Source organism: Branchiostoma belcheri, unplaced genomic scaffold (genome assembly GCF_001625305.1).
Source record: "Branchiostoma belcheri isolate BF01 breed outbred unplaced genomic scaffold, Haploidv18h27 scaffold78, whole genome shotgun sequence".
NCBI lineage: Eukaryota > Metazoa > Chordata > Leptocardii > Amphioxiformes > Branchiostomatidae > Branchiostoma > Branchiostoma belcheri.
The window spans coordinates 1,182,743-1,208,099 of NW_017804442.1; the positions used below are offsets into that span (position 1 = coordinate 1,182,743).

General features: G+C 41.9%; 4 protein-coding genes across 6 annotated transcripts in view; all 4 read left to right on the forward strand.

The window, feature by feature from the left end:
• The window catches only part of LOC109485765 (calcium-binding protein LPS1-beta-like), a 7,703-nt gene extending 4,213 nt beyond the window's left edge, over window positions 1-3,490 (forward strand). For both annotated transcript variants that reach the window (XM_019789449.1, XM_019789448.1), the window contains exons 5-8: window positions 856-1,029; window positions 1,755-1,919; window positions 2,488-2,586; window positions 3,383-3,490. In XM_019789449.1, coding sequence (XP_019645008.1) covers window positions 856-1,029; window positions 1,755-1,919; window positions 2,488-2,585 — 437 coding nt within the window. In that variant the 3' untranslated portion in view covers window position 2,586; window positions 3,383-3,490. The remainder of the gene's footprint in view (window positions 1-855; window positions 1,030-1,754; window positions 1,920-2,487; window positions 2,587-3,382) is intronic.
• Window positions 3,491-5,446: 1,956 nt separating this feature from the next.
• On the forward strand, window positions 5,447-10,806 carry LOC109485763. Of its 2 annotated transcripts, none has more exons than XM_019789444.1 (8): window positions 5,447-5,497; window positions 5,729-5,798; window positions 6,592-6,695; window positions 7,651-7,806; window positions 8,385-8,558; window positions 8,960-9,124; window positions 9,974-10,075; window positions 10,686-10,806. In XM_019789444.1, exons 2-7 carry the CDS (start codon window positions 5,743-5,745, stop codon window positions 10,072-10,074), a joined length of 756 nt encoding a protein of 251 aa, XP_019645003.1. In that variant the 5' UTR covers window positions 5,447-5,497; window positions 5,729-5,742; the 3' UTR covers window position 10,075; window positions 10,686-10,806. The 2 variants fall into 2 exon arrangements, with proteins under 2 accessions (XP_019645003.1, XP_019645004.1); XM_019789445.1 differs by having other exon boundaries at window positions 5,472-5,497; window positions 5,735-5,798.
• Window positions 10,807-11,692: 886 nt separating this feature from the next.
• Window positions 11,693-25,357, forward strand: part of LOC109485799 — a 16,524-nt gene continuing 2,859 nt past the window's right edge. The window contains exons 1-6 of the mRNA XM_019789483.1: window positions 11,693-11,787; window positions 12,174-12,277; window positions 12,727-12,882; window positions 13,602-13,775; window positions 14,330-14,494; window positions 15,082-15,165. Of these exons, the coding sequence (XP_019645042.1) occupies window positions 11,732-11,787; window positions 12,174-12,277; window positions 12,727-12,882; window positions 13,602-13,775; window positions 14,330-14,494; window positions 15,082-15,164 (738 nt within the window). The 5' untranslated portion in view covers window positions 11,693-11,731 and the 3' untranslated portion in view covers window position 15,165. The remainder of the gene's footprint in view (window positions 11,788-12,173; window positions 12,278-12,726; window positions 12,883-13,601; window positions 13,776-14,329; window positions 14,495-15,081; window positions 15,166-25,357) is intronic.
• Window positions 18,686-22,635, forward strand: LOC109485773. The gene is made up of 7 exons (XM_019789457.1): window positions 18,686-18,756; window positions 18,829-18,932; window positions 19,232-19,387; window positions 20,487-20,660; window positions 21,295-21,459; window positions 22,082-22,164; window positions 22,586-22,635. The coding sequence occupies exons 1-6, from the start codon at window positions 18,701-18,703 to the stop codon at window positions 22,159-22,161; spliced, it is 735 nt and encodes a 244-aa protein (XP_019645016.1). The 5' UTR covers window positions 18,686-18,700; the 3' UTR covers window positions 22,162-22,164; window positions 22,586-22,635.

A 25,357-nucleotide genomic window follows, 5' to 3' on the forward strand; every position in this document is an offset into this window, starting at 1 on the left:
TTTTCGACATTTTTTTTACTCCTGGAACACATTCTTTTGACACCTGGAAGACATTTTTTGGACATTTTTTTCACTCCTGGAACAATTTTTTTGACACCTGGAAGACATTTTTTGACACCTGGAAGTCTTTATATAATTGGTTTATTTGCTTGTATCAACATATTTACAACGTATCTCGCAGCCTTGACATACAGGGCTGAATTCTGATCAATTGTTTACAATATAAGTTATTAATAGTAGGGAAATACAAATTGAAATCATATCGGAATCTACATATTAATATATCACTTTGGTACTGGTATTTACAATCTTACAATCGCACAAACTATGTATCACTTAAATTTTAACATATTAGTCGTAATAAATAAATAAATAAATCATCGTCGTAAATCAATTCCTGTGTCACAATAAAGTAGTGGTCAGTGGAACTTGTGGTGCTATTACATATTTGTGCTGTTTAGGAGGGATAACATGTAAGGGATTGGGCTTTTTTTTGTATCTGTCAGTCCTAGTTGTAATTGTGTCTATGAGTTGAGATGTTCTCGTATGTCTGCCGCTAACCTCGCCACGGAGAGGTGGGAGCCAGTTTCTGAATTTTACAGATGTTACAAGTTGTCTGGCAAACTTAAAACACAAGTCACGGCGGCGGCTGTCTAGGGTTGGTAAGACAAGTGTCCGGCAGGCCTCAGTGTAGCTGGTATAATCGGAGCCAAGAATTGTCCGGCAGGCCCGGGACCCTTGGTTCCGATTCGAGCATTCTGCCGCTACGCCACACGACCCCCATAGGTTGTTTGCTTGCAATTAGCCCCTCGGGCATGTAATTGCAATAAAATAAGTCTATAAAACTGTGTGCAGGTGACGGAACCCTGGACCAGGCTGAGGCCTACCAGCTTCACTACATCTACGACGTCATCAACATGGTCACGCCTGAGGAAGTCCTGGATGACAACGGCGACGGGATTCTCTCCCGTCTAGAGGTGCAGAGCCACATGACTTACGACGAGATTTTGTCTGCCTTGGACACTGATGGTACGAAAAATAAGATGCTGTTGTACCCAGAACCTTTTAACGTTAAAACTTTTGGCCCAACACAAAAATTCTCCCACCTAGAGCTTTCGACCAGTCACTCTGGTCTTCCTCAGTAGACTGACCCAGTGAATCTTGTCACGTGGCTTCTTTGAAGTGTGACGTCAACACTGGCTCAAAGGTATCTTGTAGACGATGTCGGCCCCCGTCGCGGTTCAATGAGTCTACTGAGGAAGACCAGAGTGACTGGTCTAAAGCTCTAGGTGAGAGGAAGTAACTGTCCGTCAAACTCGTGGTACTGTTACATTTTTGTACTGTTTAGAAGAGACATCTTGTAAGGGATTGTACTTTTTTTGGCGACGTCTCAGGGAGGAGCCTAATGGTACAGTATTGTGTGTAGTTTGCAAGAATTCTAGGAATGGTACAGGCATTTTGTCCAAAGGCACGCGGAATGTCCACAGGCATTTCTCTGACCCACATCTATGCCCACATTCCTGGAACCCTTGGGAAGACCTGTCTGCCCCAGATGGCCCTAATTTCTGTGACCTCGGGGCTCGTTCACTATACAATCAGGGGAGGGGTGCACTGCATCTGTCTACCAAGGCTTCCTCAAAATCATGAAATGATGGCAGTGCCATGCATGCAAACAATAACTCTAACAGCACCCACCGTCGCCATGGTAATGTATGATTTCATTGCCAGTCTTGTTTGTGATTTTGCATGTGTAGACAGTCACCGGCTGGATTCGGCTGAGTTGAGCGTCCTCCTCGGCTCCCAGACCCAAGACTTCATCAACGCTCAAGACGACAACAACGACGGAGTGGTCAGCTTTGGCGAGGCTCACCACCACCACGCCAACCTCAACACGCTCTTCAATAGGCTGGATCTGGACGGTAAGTTTGCATACAACGTTTCCACGTGGGGATGGGCAATGCATTTTCAGCTATTTGCAGTTAAGTGAATTGCAGCTACAGTTTAGTGACTCTTAGCTACATTTCAGTCTATTGTAGCTACATTTTAGTGAATTGTAGCCACATTTTGGTGAATTGTAGATACACTTTAGTGAATCGTGGCTACATTTTAGTGAATTGTAGCTACATTTGAGTGCATATTTGATACATTCTAGTGAATCGTGGCTACATTTTAGTGAATTGTAGATGCACGTTTTTAGAGCATGCTGAGACCACCAGACCCTCTCAAATAGCGTTCTATTCAACGTGTATGGCCCAAAGAAGAGACAATACAAGAATTGTATGTTGAGCTGCCGTCCATCCCAAATACAAATCAATAATACCACCAATATTGTTGCCAGCACCTAAACGCTTTATTAAAAGCTATTGAAATCGATGAACATGATGTTATAAGAAAACAGGTTAAGTAAAACAAAAGAAAATTAAACGAAAATACTTTATCTCCTCTTCTCCTCTTACATTTTGTATATGACTGTTAACGTTATCACAGGTAGCGGCTACCTAGAAGATACGGAATCGGCCGCTCTCTACACCGTCTGGGACGCCATCCAGCTCCTCCCTGCCGATCCGGTGGATCCCATCGCATAAGGTGTCTGTTTTAACATATCGATTCTTTCGTTAGACATCTGTATCTATCTGTATAGCGTAACACAACAGCTTCTGTATCTGTATAGCCGGTATAGCCACCCTTTGGCGTAACACACCAGCTTCTGTATCTGTATAGCCGGTATAACCCCCCTTCGGAGTAACACACCAGCTTCTGCATCTGTATAGCCGGTATAACCACCCTTTGGCGTAACACACCAGCTTCTGTATCTGTATAGCCGGTATAACCCCCCTTCGGCGTAACACACCAGCGTCTGTATCTGTATAGCCGGTATAACCCCCCTTCGGCGTAACACACCAGCTTCTGTATCTGTATAGCCGGTATAACCCCCCTTCGGAGTAACACACCAGCTTCTGTATCTGTATAGCCGGTATAACCGCCCTTCGGCGTAACACACCAGCTTCTGTATCTGTATACCCGGTATAACCACCCTTCGGCGTAACACACCAGCTTTGCAGGCACGCGGCGCGGCGGCAGCTTGCTATATCGCACCGAACGACATCTATGATATCTATGGCTGATTTATACGAGTTATTGCACGACGAATAATGACATTATACAAAAATGATTTGATTTTACATAAGAATACAAATTTGAAGCACGTACAATCACAATCACAATGATAAAATTGAATAGCCAGGCTTTACTAACCTGCTAAAGGGTTGAAATTAGTAAAAATTTTCTAATCTTTGTGCATCTATGTATTGTTTAATTGAAAAAAATATTGCCACAAAGATTGCAAATTTGCATCCCTGACATCAATCTCCTTTTGCTACAGCTGTTCCTAGTGGTGAACCAACCGCAGATTCTCAGGTAGCGGCAACAATGCAACCTGGAAAACTGAAATCAGAATACTGGTATTACAATGAACACAACAGAATAAACTTCTTCAGCGGTTTCAACCTGCTATTCTGCGTTTTTGTCATTATTGTATTTTTTTAGTTTACTCAATGTCAACAAAATAGTTTACGCGTTATATGTGGTATCACACACGTACACATAACCCGTCAGTATACTGTATTAGCATGAAACGTATCCGCGTTGGTAAATCCATATACAATACATTGTACAACAATTAAACTGTTACGAAATAGAGACTAAGCTTTAACTTCCATCACTAACTACAAAGAATTGGGACCTACCCCAAATTTTCGGTTGACTCCATCAACCCTGTTCACGGAATGGACCCTTCTACTCTTGGAACGTGGCGTCAGAGACACGTGACCGTAGTGGCGGGTCATACCTTCATGCTAACAATTAAATTGTTACCCAATTTAAAAAAATGGACTCGCCCAGACTTCTTAATTAAACTATCCGACTTGGTAGATGTGGGTTTATTTAAGTCTGACGTCAGCAATGGGTCAAAGGTTATCGAAAGCATGCATTTGAGAAGTCCTACGACACAACAGCATTTGTTGTCGTACGCTGTTTTCAAGACCTTCTCACGACCTTGCCCCAAACTCTCCCTAACCAAGGTCAGTGTTTGGTTGGAAAAAAACTAAAATCCATCCAATTACATGAATGAAAAGTTAAGGACGGCCTTTATTGCAAGCTAAGTACAGATCATGAATAAACTATGAAAAATTACATAGTAATATCTTATTCAAACTATGGACGATAATTTGACCTGGCTGAATTGCCTCCAAGCACGATGTGCATTTCTCGACTTTCTTTTATCAACAGTCATGTTCGACTGACGCTAACGACTTTTCAAGACGAGTACGCAACCTCGCCAACCAACTCCCGATCACAGAAGACCTTCCTCTCGACCAACTGCCAACCATGATCTGGAGGAGGTCGAAATGTCCCGGTCGCCCAAGTGTGGCAGGAGTCTAACACGGTTTAGTTTCTCAAAGCCTGATATTCACAAAACAAAAGAATCGGGATAAAACTTTTCAACTATTGTTTAGTTGCGAAAAGAAATGCTTTTAATGCTGAAAAGCTGACAAGGGGACAAGATAGGAATGTGGGGTCGTGTGGCATAGCGGCAGAGTGCTCGACTCGGAACCAAGTGGTCCCGGGTTCGAGTCCTGACATGCCACCGATCTTGTGCCCTTTACACGACTTTCCGCATTTCACTCAGTTGAAAATGAGTCTTGTATTGTCCCCTGTGTTGGTGGCGGCATTAATATAAGTTGAAAAAACTTGAGTGTGCCGTCAACACGTCTTGTGATTAGATGTTAGAATATAAAGATGTAGGAGTAAATAGGTTGGGTAAGGTGGGTGTGATGAAGATGTGTGACTCAAGTTTGTAACTATGCTATTACGACTTAACTCAGATACACACTGCGTATCATTTCAATGTACCATGAACTCTTTCTAAGGGAGAAGAGATGATTTTTTTTTTTATTAGTGGTTAGCCTGGGTACTATCCTGGTTAGTTAACGTCCACTCCCACTGGCCGGTAACTACCAACCAACCAGTCTGAGCGGACGTAAACTAACCAGCATAGTATACCCAGGCTAAATAGTTGTTATGCGCAGTAAAGAATTGTTCCATCCAGCCTGTCTTCCCTCTTGACATCTGCTTGATTTTCATTTATATGGTAATATATGGAGACCCAAGCACAGGACCAAAAAATCGTTATACTCAGCCTCGTGGCCACCGGCAAAAAATGGACACTGAATTCAGTGGAATTGCCCCCTCCCCTCCCCACCCTTCACCTCAACCCCTTCCTTGACCTCTGCCGGAGGTCGTTGCGTCTCCTTGACCTGATCCTTGACCGTGAGTTATTTTGCAATGAACGTTGTTTCATCGAGTTATATTTAGACGTTCATGTTGACAAAAACATCAATTCGTCCGTTGCAACCTGTTCGCCTTCTCACACCTACGGTATATTAGGGCCTCGGATCTCGGGAACATTCAGATCCAGAACTTGAAGTCTTCAGGATTGGTAAGTTCGCCTTCTATTATTGTATTGTACTGAAAAGTATCTTTGACTGTAAAAGGAATTGGGTATGCCTTTGAGCATGATTTTGCAAATAAAGTCTCTGGTAAGTCACATTCGCCTTTGCCGTATTTTTGTCAATTTTGTGTTGGTCGTAAGGTGTCCTGTTGAAGTATGCGAGTTACAGATTATTTGTGTGGTTTTTACTAACAATGGTATTTGCCTGCCTCTTTTCAGCTAAAGAAACAACCATGACTCCCTTCCTTCTGCTGTTCGTTGCCTTGGCAACCGCCTCTCCAGTAAAGAGGTAAGTGCTGGACATCTAACTTTTTTCTCAGTTGTTTATAGTGTCTCAAGACACTATAACTCGGTTACCCTTAACCACCTTAACTCGGTTACCCTGCTTTCCTTTTTTTGTAATTACGGCAGCAACAGAAATCTGAATTGTTCAAATGCTATACATTCGCTTCTACAAACCGCATTGGTTCTTCAGCAGTCTGTTTCACACCCCATGTCTTTGAGTTGTGAAAATCAAAAGTATACTGTAAAAAATAGGGTAAAACATGTCTTCAACAAAACAAGGACTCATTACTTAACCAACATTTGAAAGCGTCCTTCTATAATGTCTGACTGGTTATATTTCGTATACACTGCAGCTAGATGACCTGCCCCCAACCGTGTCCACAAAAATCACACCAAACAAGCAGTTACCTTTTTGTTATTCCAACATGTAATCACCAGACGTGGTGACAGCACACTCAAGTTATATTAATGCCACCACCAACACAGGAGACAAATACATGACAGGACAATACTCATTTTCACCTGAGCGAAGTGAGGGAAGTCGTGTAAAGTGCCTTTCCCAAGGGCACAAAATTGGTGGCAGGTCAGGACTCGAACCCGGGACGGTTCCAAGTCGCGCACTTTGCCGCTACGCCACACGACCCCACATTTACCTTAGTAACTGGATATGGTTCTGGAGACAGTAGTGGATGCTACCTGAAACGACAGTTTTCAAAATCATATTCAGTTGCTTGTGTGACTTTTTGTGTAACTTCGCCGACGAGACTTCAAGTTATCTTTCCCGTTTTTTCACACAGGCAGACCAGCGGCCTAGATGCCGACGGTGACGGTCTGGTATCCCAGGATGAACTTATGAACGCCATGACCCTGCAACAGGCCCTCACGGCTCTCGACAGCGATGGTAATATTATCCAAACTTGTACTTAACAACGTGATCATATGCGTCGTATGTGATCAAATTAACAGGTTGTGAGACAACAAACTACCGACAAGAAGCTAAGACAACCTTTTCCATACCTATAAACTTAACAGCAGAATTTTGTATGACTTTATCTGTTTTATCTTTATCGTGCAGCGTTTGTGATATTTGTGACGTTTGCTTCCTCGATGCATTCTATATATGAGAGCACGTAACGTACATGGTAACGTGCGTAACGTACATTTTGTAAAGTACTTCACAAAGTCTGGAATGTTTGAAGTTGGCGTCTCAGCCGTCTTACTGGTTGCTACTTGAAAGAGCCTTCATAAACCTTTGTAATTAGCGTCGAGATCTCGGACTCACTCACTCATAGCCTCTACCAGGCTTCGGGAGGCGGCTGGAAAGAGTAGGTAGGTCTCCAGGTAGATCTGTCTCTGTTGCCTCTGTGTTGAGGTCGAGGCCGACAGCCAGAAAGTCGTCCTTCAGTTTGTCACGCCAGGTGCGTCGTGGCCGTTCATTGGGACTGGACGTCCACTGGTGGGGTGTTGTGTCCCAAACCGTGCCTTGTCCCAAACCATGTCTGGCCGCGTGTCCCAAACCGTGCCTGGGGCAAATCTACAGTCTGGAACACGCGGGGACTGTCCCGAACCGTGCCTGACCGGGCACAGTTCTGGACACACAAGGGCTTTGTCCCATTCCGTGATTTGGGGGCCGAGCTTGGTGTTTTGAGGAAGGAGCCTTTTCGTGTTGTTGTTTAACTGTTTTAACGGCCGCCATCTTTGTTTTTCGTCGGGACAAGAATAAGAAGGGGGGTTGGCTCCCTCAGTAGAGCAGCTGGTTTCCGAGGGAGGGGGCTCTGCCCGAGGAATATGGCCAAAGAGCCGGAGCCTTGCTGACCGTAGTCTAAAACGTTAATGCATCCTTTCTCTGTTTGCAGGCGATGGCTTCATCTACCTGCCACAGATCATCGAGCTGTGGGGAGTCGGAGACAAGTTTTACGAACTGAACACCGACGGCGACAACCATCTTAACTTCACGGAGATTGAAAACGGAATGACTCTCATGGACTTCTACAACCAGTTCGACTTCAACGGTAACGTTAACTCTTAATTCCACCATAGGATCCATTTGCCTGCACGTCACACTTGATAAGCAATAAACCTCTTTCTCTGGTACTTAGCACCTATTTAACACCTTTTTAAAACGAATTACTGGCGTAAGAGAGGATAGCGACTTCCCAAAGACTCCGTGCAGACAAATTGGGCACTCGCTGGCCGGCTAAGTCCTCTGGTCAATTATATTCCCCTTTAGGCCAATTTCTACTATTTTTTCAGCCTGCAAATGAGTCTGGTGAAGACTGGTATCCATGTATTTCGTCTGCAGTGCGACAACGCAGGCTCGCCCTGGCAGGGCATGTTGTTCATAGTAGTAAACCAGATGGTACATGTAGCTGTAGGCTAATCCAGTGACTTCCAACGGGGGGACGTAGCAGAGGGGGAAGACTACATACTACATTTTTGCTGCCAATGTTAGATAAAGACAATGGTGTCGCATGGACTACTCTAGTGTCCACCATGTGGAACAGGGGGTACTGCAGTGACTTTATTAAGCGTACAGGATTAATCAGGAGGCATGATAATGATTTCAATTAAATACAAACTATATCTGCAGGTGACGGAACCCTGGACCAGGCTGAGGCCTACCAGCTTCACTACATCTACGACGTCATCAACATGGTCACGCCGGTGGAAGTTCTGGACGACAACGGAGATGGTCTACTCTCTAACCTAGAAGTGCAGAGCCACATGACTTACAACGAGATCCTGACTGCCTTGGACGTAGACGGTACGAAAATAAGATACTACTGTTATCTTGAAAGTTCATCTGTGTTGGATTGTGTCTGTGTATCCAAAAATGTAGATTTGCCCCAGGCACGGTTCTGGATATGCGTTGGCTATCTAGAACCGTACCTGATCAATGTTTTTGATAAGGAACGGAAACATTTATTCTTCATGTAGACCAAGCAATTTCTGATATGTTGGTTCTCAAATTTTCGCAGGACATTGATGTACACAAGTTTCATTTCGTCACATCAACCCCTTCTACACTTAAAACCCTTGAATCACAACATCCTGTGAAGTAAACCCACTAATTGCACAATCGGAACTAGCGGGTATTCTTACTTAGACAGATGTCGTAGGATGACTCGAATGTCAGTCTCTAAGTGGATGATTTTGTATGTGTAGAAAGTCACCGGCTGGACTTCGCTGAGTTGAGCGTCCTCCTCGGCTCCCAGACCCAGGACTTCATCAACGCTCAGGACGACAACAACGACGGAGTGGTCAGCTTTGGCGAGGCCCACCACCACCACGCTAACCTGGACACGCTCTTCGATAGGCTGGATCTGGATAGTACGTTTACAAGTATCTGTATTAACTGCTCTTTGGTACACCAGCTTCTGTATCTGTATAACCCGCATAACCGTCCTTGGGCGTAACACACCAGCTTCTGTACCTGTACAGCCGGTATAACCGCCCTTCGGCGTAACACACCAGCTTCTGTATCTGTATAGCCGGTATAACCGCCTTTTGGCGTAACACACCAGCTTCTGTATCTGTATAGCCGGTATAACCGCCCTTCGGCGTAACACACCAGCTTCTGTATCTGTATAGCCGGTATAACCGCCCTTCGGCGTAACACACCAGCTTCTGTATCTGTATAGCCGGTATAACCGCCCTTCGGCGTAACACACCAGCTTCTGTATCTGTACAGCCGGTATAACCGCCCTTCGGCGTAAGACACCAGCTTCTGTATCTGTATAGCCGGTATAACCGCCCTTCGGCGTAAGACACCAGCTTCTGTATCTGTATAGCCGGTATAACCGCCCTTCGGCGTAACACACCAGCTTCTGTATCTGTATAGCCGATATAACCACCCTTCGGCGTAACACACCACCTTCCCTATCTGTATCTTTATATAGCCAGTATAACAGCGACACAGTTTTTGAATATCCCAATCCTTGGTTACTAACTTTGGCATAACATTTTTTTGTTCTTTTCTGAGCTGGTATTAGGTACTTAGTGGTTGGTACGTCCACCAATTTATTTTGTACATTACGCCAAAAAGCAGTTACTCAAGCAACTGGATGTAATTTTTGGAAAATCATATCCAGTTGCTTGTCGTATTAGTAACTGCTTTTTGGCGTATTTCATTACCTGGATGTCTGACCTTCATCGGCGCATTTTGTACATCTTCCACAGATAGCGGCTACATAGAGGATGCGGAGTCGGCCGGTATCAATGCCGTGTGGGCCGCCGTCCAGGCTCTTCCCGTCGATCCTGCGGATGTTAATAATGTCTAAGGTATCTGTTTTTAACGTCTAGATTCTTTCTTATTTAATGAAAGACCTTTATTGTACATATTTGCTCAATTGCGAACTAAGTACAGATCACGGCAAATAGTAATGGACTAATGGTACACTAAAATGTATCTATAGTAAAAAAAATAACTACATTTATACATGTTCGGCTTCTTCTCGCTTCTTAAGACAGTTGTAAATGTAAGAACAGATGGAGCTTATAGTACGAGGATTATCTTTTATATTATATTATCTAAAATTCTAAAACTAGGGAAATAAAGCTACCTACGACTGGTTTGCATAAAACACACAGCAAGGCTTTTTTCTGGATCTTAAGACAAATTTAAACCAGGTGCACATCACAATGATTCTACACGTAACGTCTATCTTTCTTATGTTTATTTAGTATTAATTTGTTGCATTTTCTTAATTTAACTAGTCAGAATTTAATGTTCTGCAAAAGGGTTAGTATTGGCAATAGATAGCTTGAATGTATTTTTAGCTTGGAAAGTTTGTTTTTTTTTTCTCTATCCTGCAGTCTTTTTTTTACTGACTACAGATACACATTTGGAGCCATGACTGACTTCCTGACATTGGTGTTTCTAACCCCACAGCCTGGTCCTGTGCTGACTCAACTGCCGACTCTCCAAAACTGGCATGAAAGCAAAACTTAAGACTAGAATTATAATAAAATGGAGTCAACAAGAACCAAATAAAATTCTTCGAGAATTTCAACATTCTTCTATGCTTTTCTCATTGTTTTAGTCTTACTTAATTTGATCACATGGGGTTAAGCGTTATGTATTTCACCTCTGCCATATCATGCGTTTTAGCATGATATCAAAAGTCGTAAAATGCACTATGGAACAATAAGCATTGTTCTCTATGTCACAAAATATTGGACACGCCAAACAAATTTACTCAGTGTACTTTAGCTATCTGACCTTATTGACGCGTGACATCAGCAACGGGTGAAAGGTTGTTGGAAGCATCCATCTGAGAAGTTTTACAGCGTATTAGCAGTTGCTGTTGTACGACGTTTTTGAGACCTTCCCCCCAACCTCTTTCTAACCATGATCGGAGATGACAAAATAATGAAACAATATACAGTAAAACCACCACCACAGCACCAAATCTCCCAATTGATCCATTTATTTATTACATTTCACCACATACACATGAGCATAGAAGGTAGACCTAAGTACACATTTTCAAGGCCACCCTGTCGTCAAATAGACAATGTGCATAAAAATACAAAACAGTTATACGGTATATACATGGCAATTGATTGATTAAATGTTAAGTTCTTACTTATGACAAACATTGCCTCACAGAGTTATTTGGAATGGATGTTGTTTATCAGCGTCAATTGGGTTATATTTAGACGTTATTGTTGACATAAACATCGGTTTGTCAGTGGAAACCTGTTCTTTTTCTCACGTACGCATACATGATACACTAGGACCTCATACTTTAGGACTGTTCACATCTATAACGTAAAGTCGAAGTGGTAAGTTTTTATTACAGACACCTTTGCTGTGCCATCTTTTTTCGTTTTATTGGTGTCCGGTGTCCTGTGGAATTATGAGTTTTAGAGGATCTTAATGCTGTACTCTAACGATGGTGTGTGGCGGTCTTGTTTCAGCTCTTAAAATCAACCATGATTCCCTTCCTTCTGCTGTTTGTTACCTTGTCAACTGCATCTCCATTAAAGAGGTATGTGCTGTGCTTTCATCTTAATTCAGTAATCTTCACCATAATATACCTTAAGTCACCATAATCTACTAGTACCTTATTTTACCATGATCTTATGAGGTAGCATCCATTACCTGCAAACATTCTAAATCGGCAGTGGATGCTACCTGAAACGTCTGACCGTTTTCAAAATCAATATCCAGTTGCTTGTCGATGAGTTTTTGGCGTATCCTGTTACCTGGATGTCTAACCTTCACCGACAAGTCTACAAGTTTTCTTGACTGGTCGAAAGCTCTAGGTGAGAGAATTTATGTGCTGGACCAAAAGTTTTAACTTGAAACATGTAAATACCAACACAGATGAACTTTCATGATAGAATAAGAAGTTTTCGTCGCATTTCTATACAGACAGACTGGCGGCCTTGATGCCAACGGTGACGGACTGGTGTCCAGGGTTGAGGTGTTTAACGCCATGTCACTGCACGAGGCTCTTGTCGCCCTGGATAGAGACGGTAAGCACTGCACCATATATATATATATACACAGTATACAAAAACAGCATAACACAAGAAAATGTAGTTGGATCTTTCTGCTTCTTGGTATGTGGGTTGATGGAAGGAAGGAAGGTTCGGTTTTGGGCACAGACTGGAATTCCAAACTCCCATAGGATACTTCTAGATTCTTGATGCCAATCTCCACTGTGACATATACATTTGTGTACTAGCTAGTCATTTGTTGTGACCTTTACCCAGAGGGTATGTATGTACAATAAACTCTTCATTCATTTATTCATCCACCCATTCACTCATTCGCTCATTCATTAATTCATTCGTCCATTCATTCATTCATTCGTTCATTCATTCATTCAGTCATTCGTTCGTTCGTTCGTTCGTTCGTTCCTTCCTTCCTTCCTTCCTTCCTTCAGTCATTCATTCATTCACAATCCTTTCTCTGTGCGTAGGCGACGGGTTCATCTACCAGGCTCAGATCATCGAACTATGGGGAACGGCAGACAAGTTTCACCAACTGAACACAGACGGAGACGACCACCTCACCTTCAGGGAGATCGAGAACGGAATGACTCTGTCCCAATTTTACTACCAGTTCGACTTCAACCGTAAGGTTAACTCTCAAAAAGACTCTGTGCCTCTTCCGGCTGAGCCACACTAAACATTCAATTGCTGTACAGTTATAAACTTGATTTTAATTGCAGGTGTAATGTATTAGATAATGTTATTTTTGTATATATCTTGTTCTAACTATTTATTGTTGTTTTTGTATGTCATATGTCCAGGTATGTGTTAGGTGTGCACGCTATCAGCATGATCGCTGCTTTTTAGTGCACACTTTGTATTGTCATGTTCTGAATAAATAAAAATAAAAATAAACTCTCAATTGGACCATATTTTCATTAAGTGGGGATCTAAAGAGGTGTACTAATTAGTTATAAATCAGTCAGTACTTAACATGACATAAACGTGACTGATATACATTCTTCATCAGTCACTTGACATATTTTAGACGTGCTTTTTTATTTGTTTCAATTAAGTATATATAGATGCATGCCGGACAATTTGAAGGAAAAACAAACTAACATAAGTATCATTATAATATTATAGTAAAATACTTAAATCACAATCGGTCATTGTTCGAAGGGAGTCGAGTGTCAGATACGCTCAGTACTATCCATATTTCAGTCTCTCTTTAAATGATTTAAGGGTGTATGCATATGAATTAAAGAATGAATGAATGAATGAATGAATGAATGAATGTAAAAATGAATGAAAAAAATTGTACAGACTACAAAATGCAATACACAATAACCTGTGTCTGCAGGTGACGAGACCCTAGACGTTGCCGAGGCCTACCAGCTGAACTACATCTACGATATCATCAACAACCCCGCGTACGGCAACCCACTAGACGCCAACGGGGACGGAAAACTCTCCAAGCTGGAAGTGCTCAGCCACATGAGTTACCTCGAGGTTTTAATTGCCTTGGACGCTGACGGTATGAAAATAAGATCTAGAATCCATCCTTAAGAGCTATTTGGTGGTTCTAGTAGTAACGGTCGATGACTACTAGAACAGGCAAATAGCACTTAAGAATGGGTCCCAGGCTTACAAAGTGTACTAGTGTATCCAAAACAGTTTTATCTAGTTTTGTACGGGATACAGCTCGAATCAGATATTGCTCTTAACATTGAAATTGGATAGTCTGCACGTATTCAAGAACGTAGATTTATTTGCCTTAGGCACGGTTTAGATATCAGTGAACTATCAGAGTCGTGCTTGAGTAATACTATGGTTCTGGATAAACCACGGTTCTATATCTATATTAAACAAATACAACAGATACAACAGAAGTGATTTTGCATATACAGAAAACATATACGGAGTATTTTGTCACCAGAAAAATACCAAAACTCTTGATTAGCCCTGATTGAAATTGTATAGTATAGTAGCACGTTTTAGTACCTAAGATGTTAAGTTTCATTGTATACACCTTTCTTTTTATACTATGTTTAACCATACATTGTACCATGTACAATTGTCGTGCAATAGGCGACCAACTGCTTTCCTGGAGTGAGCTTCTCGTACTGCTCGGATCAGAAACGGCAGACTTCGTTCTACATATGGACGGAAACAAGGACGGATACGTCAGCTTTGGGGAGGCCCACGGCCACCACATGGACCTGGATAAGCTATTCGATGATCTCGACCTTGATGGTACGTCTACCTATACGTTTTACGTGTTTTTTTTGTAGTCCATCATTTAATAACCAACATGGCGTCGGTACACTCCAGTTATGCAGCAAAATGAAGCTATAATTAGATGGGTTTAATTTTTTTCCAACCAACCAGTGACCTTAGTTGGGGAAGTTTGGGAAAAGGTCGGGATGTCTTGATAACATCGTACGACAACAAATACTGATATGTTTTTTTTCCAACATTTCATAACTAGACACGGTGACGGCACACTCAAGTTATATCAACTTATTTTATGCCGCCACCAACAGAGAGTACAAATATACAGGACAGGACAATACTCATTTTCAGTAAAGTGATGAGGATAGTTGTGTTAAGTGCCTTTTCAAGGGCACAAGATTTGTGGCATGTCAGGACTTGAACCCGGGACCTCTTGTTCCGAGTCGAGCACTCTGTCGCTACGCCACACGTCCACACCATTACGTGCAATTATAGGGGCACTTTAAATGGTGTGCTTTTGAGTTGACTTTTATGCACCAATTATTTTATGTACCACTTTAATGTTGTATTTTAATACAAGACTTAAAAGTTCTGTTTGGTGTTTTCAGACAGCAACTACCTAGAAGATGGAGAAGGGGCCGGATTCTACACTGTGTGGGACATGATCCTAGCATCTGGCAGCACTGACTAAGGTGTCTGCTTTTTACCACCTTCTTAAGGAATCTATGAGTGGAATGAGTAAACCACATAACTAAAAATATAATTGACTAAAGGTACAACCACAATAATTCTGCATGTAAACTCTTTTTTTTTCTGTTTGCCTTATTTATAAAGCCACTGATGACTCAGGCTTTACTTTACTTATAGGGTATCAAATACGTAATACTTCACGCCGAAAAGCAGTTACTCAAGCAACTGGATATGATTTTGAAAACGTCAGACGTTTCAGCTAGTATCCACTAGCATTCGTCAGTGACTGACTTTTTGACTGTACTGACTTTCGTCAGTACAGTCACTGACGAAAGCTAGTGGATACTAGCTGAAACGTCTGACGTTTTCAAAATCATATCCAGTTGCTTAACTACTTTTTGGCGTATCGTATTACCTGGATGTCTAACCTTCATCGACGTACGTAATACTTCGTTTGATTTTTTAGCTTGCAAAACTTGTTCCTCTACTTTTTACCTACATTGTTTTCCTTAGTTTGTAGATTGTACATTTTTGTATACCTGATCTTATTGACATCATTGTCCTTTTCCCTACAGCTGGATTTTTGGTGCCTCGACTGCAGATTCACCAGAGGCGACAGCAAGGCGAAAATAAACACAAATTAAAAAAACATAAAAATACATTAAAAACAAGCAACATACAATTGTTCAACAATTTCAATGTTCTGTTATGCTTAATGTATAATGGAATAGCTGGTTGGTGGAGAGGGGTTGATAACTATGTCCAATACAAATATTTGGTGACCTTTGTGATGTGACTAAAGCTAATAAAGTGCACTCATATACACACTACTATAATTGTAATGTATTATTAGCCCTTTCTAACGGGATACGAGATATTTTGTATATTTTATTCAAGGTTACGTGCAGTGAAAAACACACACGCAGTTTTTCATGTACATGTATCTGTATCTCCCGTCCTTGGCATTTATTTTGCCATGGAGGATGTTTCGACCACAATTATACGTAAACGGTAGTCTAATATTGACACAATTTGGTAAAACCTGCTCACCCTCTCACACCTACGGTATATTAGGGCCTCGGATCTCTGTACTATTCACATTCAGACCTTGACGTTGCCAAGACTGGTAAGTCTAATACTCATATTACGCCTCACCGTGTTTTTATCGAATTTCTTTATTGTTGAATTTCTCTTGGTGGCTGTCGTTAAGTGTCCTATTGAATTATGAGAGTTTGAGTTTATAACTCTAATGATATGACCTTTTTTACAGTTTATATATCAACCATGACTCCTTTCCTTCTGCTGTTTGTTGCCTTGGCAACCGCGTCTCCAGTAAAGAGGTACGTACCGAACATCTACCTTAAGCCCGTAGCTTAATTCGCCATAATCTACCTAAAGCCAGTCACTCTGTTTTTTAGTGTTTTTAATACTATCTGCTGCAACATTCAGATTTCAACTCTAAATCATTGAACTGCTATAGACTTGCTTCGACGCTCCATGATCCACATTGTTTCTGTGCCCTGATTCACACCCTTCAGAATAACACACCATCATGTGGTTGAGTTGTATAATGAAATGATCTTTATTGCATATCCTTGCCCAGACGGGCTAAATGCATACATGCTTTGTCACCGTATAAAATACATGTGGTGCATACATACATAATGTATGTTTGAGTTCTATACTAGGATTCTAAGTACTACATAATTCTTAAAGTTACTGTTTGTCTATTTTTTGGTTCTGGTTTCTTCTCTCTTCTTGAAACACTTATTGATATAATCACACACTTTTTCTACAATGTGTTCATTTCTACTTGACATAAGATGTATAAATCTATTTTGCTTGGACAGTTTCTTATATTTCTTGTCTAAATCTAGTACATTAAATAACACCTTACGTTCATTTTCATATAAACTACAATCAAGTAAAAAGTGCGACTCGTTTTCTACATATAGATGATCACAGAATTCGCACGTCCTATCGTTCAGAGGGGTACGGTTGTGCCTACCGGATTCTATATGTAAGGGATGGTCACTAATACGAAGTTTGCACATGGTTTTTCGATGTTCGAAGTTTGTAATGTTTAAATATGTTTCTCTTTCATAGTTCAGTTTAAATGTTTTGTATGTTCTTAATTTGTTGCCTTGGTTTTCTCTTCGTCCTTCTGCTTGTAGTTCTGAGTAGAACTTTTGGATGTGGATATCTTTCAATCTCTGTTTTAGTTCTTTTAGATGGGAGGGTGTGTTTAAGTGACCGTTTAAATACAGGTAGGCAAAACCGGACTCCTCTAACAGTTTCTTTACATCAGATAACCAGCAGGGTATATTTCGGCGAACTAGCTCTTGTTGTACTGTATAGGCTTCATATTGTAAACTACTTGGGAGCACTTCGTTAACTAGTCTAAAATAGTAATTGTACATTCGGCAATGGGCCTCTATCTGTAAGGGGAAACGTCCTAGTTCCGCTCTACATGCGAAGTTACTGGCGTTCCTACGGACACCAAGAATGTACTTACAAAATTTCAGATGTACAGTTTCTAATGGCGATTTGTCGTTCAAACTGATACTGCCCCAAACTTCGGAGCCATACAGTAATATCGGTACAACACATGTGTCAAACAGTTTACAGTGTAATGATACAGAGGATCTGGTTTCTCCGAGAGTACTTCTGATGTTAAACATTGCTCTTAGGGCCCTCTTTTGTAAATTTTTCATGGCAGTGCTAAATGTACATCCTGCTGTAAACACAACTCCTAGGTAGCAGTATGATTGAACTATCTCTATCTCTTTATCATCTAGTGAGAAACGAAGGTTAGAAAATAAGAGGCCTCTTTTGTTGAATATCATTACTTTAGTTTTTGCCAGGTTGATAGTTAACTTCCATTGTTTGCAGTACCGTCCAAGGGTGTTTATTGCTTTCTGTAATCCCTGCTCACTTTCCGATAATAAGACGATATCATCGGCATAAAAGAGGCTAGTAACTTTGGAATGTTCTAGTAGGGGTGCGTCTAGGTTTTCTGCGTTGAGTTTATCTATGAGATTACTGATGTATAGGTTGAATAGGGTTGGGCTTAAAACACATCCTTGGCGAACACCAATTTCAACGGGAAAACTTTCAGTTAGGCCTTCTTTAGTTTTAACACTGGCCTCAGATTGGTTGTATAGGTTTTTAATTACATCGAAAAATTTGCCTGACATGTCATTGGAAAGAAGCTTGAATAAAAGAAGCTATAATGAAAAAGAGTAAAACGTGTGATCAACAAAACAAAGACTTACTGAACCAATATTTGAGAGCTATGTTTGAGTGGTTACGCTCCCCACAGTACAGTTAGATGTCACCCCCCTACCGTGACAACATGTTGACTTGTAATCTCCAAGCAGACCATACGATCACAAAGCAGTATCATTTGGCCAGAGGAGTGTCCAATAGTAATAGATCAGGTGTATATAAGATACTGTCTAGCCAATGGATACAGCCTGGCCATTGAAAGATCTGCTTGGAGATTGACTACAAATTTTGTCGTTCATAAAATCAACCATGGCTCCTTCCCTTGCCTTATTCGTTGCCTTTGCAACAGCCTCATCAGTAAAGAGGTCTGGCTAATGGGTACTGCCTGGCCACCGAAAGATCTGCTTGGAGATTAACTACAGATTTTCTGCATGCAGGCAGACCAGTGGCCTAGATGCCGACGGTGACGGTCTGGTCTCCAAGGATGAGGTGTTTGCCGCCATGACCCTGCACGAGGCTCTCGTGGCCCTGGACAGAGATGGTAAGCAAAGTTTTGCTTAATGGCGCGATCAGATCCGTCTGTTTCTGTACATGAATAGCTGACATGCCACCGATCTTGTGCCCTTAGGAAAGGCACTTAACACAACTTTCCTCACTTCGCTCAGGTGAAAATGAGTACTGTATTGTCCCCTGTGTTAGTGGCGGCATTAATGTAAATTGAAAAACACTTGAGTGTGCCGTCACCACGTCTTGTGATTACATGTTGGAATGCTGAAAAAATAACACACCAGCTTCTGAGCAGGACTGACAGTTAATGCATTATCCTTCCTCAATATGCAGGCGACGGCTTCATCTACCTGCCACAGATCATCGAGCTGTGGGGCGTCGGAGACAAGTTTTACGAACTGAACACCGACGGAGACAACCATCTCACCTTCCAGGAGATTGAGAACGGGATGACTCTCAGCGACTTCTACGACCAGTTCGACTTCAACGGTAACGTTAACTCCCAATTCCACAGTGTACCCTAAAGCCTTGGTCACAACCCGCTGTACGTGCTTCTGCGTGCTGTCTACGTGCAAAAACGTGGGCAAACGTAGGGCATCCGTGCGTGGTAAGTACCGCCTCCGTACGGAATGCTACGGATTTGGGAGCACGCAGACACGCCGTAGAACTTTAAGTGTAATACTTTTCATGCGTGCGGTCTGCGGATTCACCACCCGTACGTGCGACGTGCGTGCCCTGTACAGCCTATGAGCGTACAACGAACGTTTTCAGAAAAACGTAGCAGACGTGGCCTCCCAAAAATCGTACGGAGAAAAAACACGTACGGCGGGTTGTGACCGAGGCTTATAATTAATCATGCCGCATTTCTTTAAGTAGTGAATCTTAAGAGATGTATGAAATGAATTAGTATTGCACAACTTATGCAAATGCTCGAAATCCAATTGTTGAAACATTCTTCAGCAAACCTCTGAAAACATTTTCCATTTCATACGAGCTTGTTTGTTATTACGATTATACATGTACATCCAATGCATATTATTGGCCTCCACAGGCGATATGTGACATACATAAGCAGTGCTTTTTATACATTTGTAGAATTCAATTAGTCTCCACCAGACTCCTTTGCAGGCTTTTTAGACCGGTTTTTCAACTACTACTTTTTCAACCTGCAGAGGAGTCTGGTGGAGACTCACTCACTCATTCTCACCCATAGCTTAGTCAGCCGTTGAGGCAGCATGATGTTTGGTAATGGCTTTTCACTGCTGACGATCTTTTGCCAGTGGGGACTAGTATTCAATTAAGTATTTCAATTAAAGTAGTCTATGTCTTCAGGTGGATGCCCAAGTATGTGGGTCTCAGATTCGCAACCTGTTATCCACCTTAAACAAATCCACGCGAAGGCCACCGTGTCAACTGTAACCCTCACTCAGGTGTAGGGACTGACACGGTCATCTTACTCGGAAAGTCTGTATATCTGTATATCTGTACATGAATCTGTATCTGTGCATATTACTATGTATCTGTACATGAATCTGTATCCGATTGCAAATAAAGATCACGAGTGATTGCCAATAATGCATGTCTACAGGTGACGGAACCCTGGACCAGGCTGAGGCCTACCAGCTTCACTACATCTACGACGTCCTGAACACGCCTACGCCGGTCGAAGTTCTGGACGACAACGGAGATGGTCTACTCTCGCGTCTGGAGGTGCAGAGCCACATGACTTACGGCGAGATTCTGACTGCCTTGGACACTGACGGTACGAAAATAAGACACACATAGAATACAACATCGGGGGAGTTTTTGCCGTGGAGAGAAGGTTTCGCGCTCCAACAACCTTCTCTCCACGTTAAAAAAAACTCCCTCGGCAGCAAAATCGTCCGCAGAAGAAAATAACGCCGACGCCCAACAAGTCAGCGAAGGCGGCTAAGGATACAGCAGGTTTCTTTTACACAACCAAGATAGTCTACCTTACTGACGTTTCGGTGTCTATCAGGCACCTTCCGCAGAGCTTCTGACTGGAGTTCTGCTTCTCGCCGCTACATGTAGCCGATGTAGGTTGCGCGTTTGCAAACGTGGCTGAGTTTGTACCACCCCCCCCCCCGGTTCATCACTGGGGTCGACTTCCTTATCCATTATTACATTTACATGTACTATTGCATTTTTTGTACTTGTTTAGAGTTAAAACTTTTGGTCCAACAAAAAAAAGTTCTCTCATCTAGAGCTTTCGACCAGTCACTCTGGTCTTCCTCAGTAGACTGACCCAGTGAATGGTCGAAAGCTCTAGGTGAGAGAACATAACTCTAAACATGTAACTACCAACACAGATGAACTTTCATTTGAAAGACACACCATGTAAGGGATTGTACGTTTTGGGGATTTTGTATGTGTAGACAGTCACCGGCTGGACTCGGCTGAGCTAATGGTTCTCCTTGGCGACCAGACCCAAGACTTCATCAACGCTCAGGACGACAACGGCGACGGAGTGGTCAGCTTTGGCGAGGCTCACCACCACCACGCTAACCTGGACACGCTCTTCACACGACTCGACTTGGACGGTGCGTTTACACGTATCTGTATCTGTTTAGCCGGGTATAACCGCCCTTCGGTGTAACACACCAGCTTCTGTATCTGTATAGCAGGTATAGCCTGCCTTCGGCGTAACACAGCAGCTTCTGTATCTATATAGCAGGTATAGCCTGCCTTCGGCGTAACACACCAGCGTCTGTATCTGTATAGCCGGTATAACCGCCCTTCGGCGTAACACACCAGCTTCTGTATCTGTATAGCCGGTATAACCGCCCTTCGGCGTAACACACAAGCTTCTGTATCTGTATTTATAGTCAGTATAACTGCCCTTCGGAATAACACACCAGCTTCTGTATCTGTATAGTCGGTATAACCGCCCTTCGGCGTAACACACCAGCTTCTGTATCTGTATAGCCGGTAGACACCGCCCTTCAGCTTCTGTATACGTATAGCCGGCCTTCGGCGTAACACACCAGCTTCGCAGGCACGCGGCACGGCGGCAGTTGACTTCATTACACCGAACGACTTGTTACACCTAACCTCTTTGATCTACATTTGTCTAAATGGATTGTATTGTTCCAAATAGTAGTCACGTTAAATGAAAATACATGTATCAATCTTCTCTTACCTTTGTTATTTGACTGCACACAGGTAGCGGCTATCTAGAGGATACAGAGTCGGCCGCTCTCTATACCATATGGAACACCATCCAGGCCACTGTCCCAGCCTAACGGGTCTGTCTTTACCATCTCGATTCTTTCGTTAGGTCACACTGACTTAATTTTTTGTATTTTTGTATGACATCCTCTGAAGACCTCCAAACTAGTGCGTGTGGGCGAATAAAAAAAATCCAGCCCAAAAATGCTGCTATACCAAATTTCAACCACGTACTACCCAGATGGTTCTACACCTAGGGTCTATCTTTTATATCATATTATATTATATCATATTTATCTTATTTTTTTTTTGCTTTTTTTAAATAGCCAGGCTTAACTATGCTGCTAAATTGTTGAACTTAGTAATAGATAGCTTCTAAAACATTTTTAGGTTCTAAAGTTTGTTTCTTCTTTACTCTGTAACGTTTATTTTGCTGATTACAGATATATATTTACATATATAACGAACTTATTCAGTTAATCTTTTTTACCCCCACAGCTCGACCCTGTGCTGTTCCAACTGCAGACTCTCCACAACCGGCTTGAAAGTAAAAATTAACACTAATATCATTAGAAAATAGTCAACAAGAACCCAATAAAATTCTTCAATCTTCATTTATGTTTTCCTCGCCGTTTTTAGTCTTACTTAATTTCATCAACATATAGTTAAGCGATATGTAACGTAACTCTGCCATCTAAAACCCTGTGTGTTGGCGCTGGGTTTTAGCATGTCATCTTAATTTGTAAAATACACTATGGAAAAAAATTATCATTGTTCTCTAAGTCACAAAATATTAGACTCGCCAATCGTATTTACTCAGTCTTCTGTAGCAATATGAGTAAGTAAATGTAACATTATCGTCAGCAAGGGGTCAAAGGTCGTTGGAAACGTCCATTTGAGAAGTTCTACAGCGTATCAGCATTTACATGTCGTAAGACGTTTTCAAGACATTCCCACGACTTTGCTCCCGATCTCTCCCCGACCAACATCGGGCAGTGGCAAAAAAAAAAAGAAACCACCCTATTCTAGCTCCAGTTTGCTGGATATATCACCCCAAGCATAATATGACTTTCCCGACATTGATGTCTCACCATCCATGTTCAGCTAGCTTAGGGAAGGTCAAGATGTCATGGTCAGCTAGCTATGCCTGACAGGGGACTTATACGTGTCGATATCTAAACTCGTGGTATACGCGAAACAAAAGCAAGGAAAAATTTTCCGTAACGATTTCAATCAAAATAAAATGCCCAAATATACATTGGAACCACAGTTCCCCCCCAAAAAACTCCTAATTAAATGTTCAATAACTTATTGAGTTATTTGGCATAGATGTTGGCATAGGTACCAGCGTCAATTGGGTTATATTTAGGCGTTTAAGTTTACATTACCATCGATTCATCATTTGAAACCTGTGCACCTTCTCACGCAGATGATATATTAGGACCTCGGAACTTTTGGACCGCTCACTTCAAGTCGGAGACTTAAAGTCGCCAGAAGTGGTAATTATAAGTTTAGTACAGTCACCTTTGCCGTGACATCTTTTTCTGTATCTGTATCTGTATCTGTATAGCCGGTATAACCACCTTTCGGCGTAACACACCAGCTTCGCAGGCACGCGGCGCGGCGGCAACTGGCTATATTACACCGATCGACTGTCGATTTTTTTTTATTCCTGGCTGATTTTTACTTTTTTTGTGAAATTATGAAAGTTTCAAGTTTCAAGAGTTTGAGGTTATTTAAGTTTAACTCTAACTGTAGTATGTGGCGGTCTTGTTTCAGCTCTAAGAATCAACCATGACTCCCTTCCTTCTGCTGTTCGTTGCCTTGGCAACTGCATCTCCAGCGAAGAGGTAGGTGCTGAGCTTTCATCTTCACCATAATCTACCTTAATTCACCACAATCAACCTTTTGTTAATTAACCATAATAATCCATGAATCCACCATTGTTCATGTATTCCGCATAATTCATGTATATCCCGCATTTGTTCTTAGAACAAGTTGCAGAACGTCAATCTGTATCGGACAATATAGCCTTGCTTCTGTGTAACACATGTACACTGATTTTACAGTTGCTTAAGCAACTGGATATGATTTTGGAAACCTCTCAGGTAGCATCCACTACCTGAAATGTTCCCAAAACGATAGTGGATGCTACCTGAAGCATCTGACCGTTTCCAAAATCATACTAGTTGCTTGAGTAACTTTTTTTTGCGTATCCTATTCCCTGCATGTGTAACCTTCTTTGACGAATCTACAAGTCTTCTTCGTGCTACAAGCGGCCTGGATGCCAACGGGGACGGGCTGGTCACCAGGGATGAAGTTTATGCCGCCATGTCTCTGCATGAGGCTCTCACGGCCCTGGATAGAGACGGTAAGCACTACAGCATATATACACAGTGTACACTTTTTGTACAAAAAAATGTTTGTGAACAGCAGTACAGAAGACAATGTAGTTGGATCTTTCTGCTACTCTTTTGCTTTCCTGTTGCTATCTACTTATGAGGTTTCGTAACATATTTATTACTGTTTGGCTATATGTTATTTTTCTCTCATAACGTACCAAAGTGAAGAAGCTAAAAAGTTGATAGAACCTGGAATAGCCGATGTTATTTTTTGTTAGCCTCTGTGTTACATGTGTTTACAAGCTAATCCTTTGTTGTACCCTTTACCCAGTGGGTATGTAAGTACAGTGAAATTCTTTGCGTCTTTACTCTGTGCGTAGGTGATGGCTTCATCTATCTGGCTCAGATTATCGAACTGTGGGGCGTTGGAGACAAGTTTCACCAACTGAACACCGACGGAGACGACCACCTCACCTTCAGGGAGATCGAGAACGGGATGTCTCTGACCGACTTTTTCAACCAGTTCGACTTTAACGGTAGGGTTAACTCTCAATTCGATCGTACACCTGTACCCTAGGGCTGCCATATTTCTCTAATGCTGAGGTTACATTTCCACAAGACATCAAAGCACCAAAAAGTTGAAAAAAGATAATAATGGTAATTGGTAACTATTTGCGTATATTATTGATATAAATTGTTGATTTTCCGTTAATCAAAACAGCCCGACCGGGCTCAGGTTCCCCCCGATGCAAAGAAAAAGGGTATAGAATGAAAATTAACATCCTAATTAGTAACATCAAGACCTTATACAGTATACAATCAAGTAGGGCTAATCATGAGTTTCCGCATTTTTCTAAGAATAAAACAGTATTCTATGTATTTGCCTATTTTTGCATCGCAAAAGTTGTTGCATTTGAATATATATATA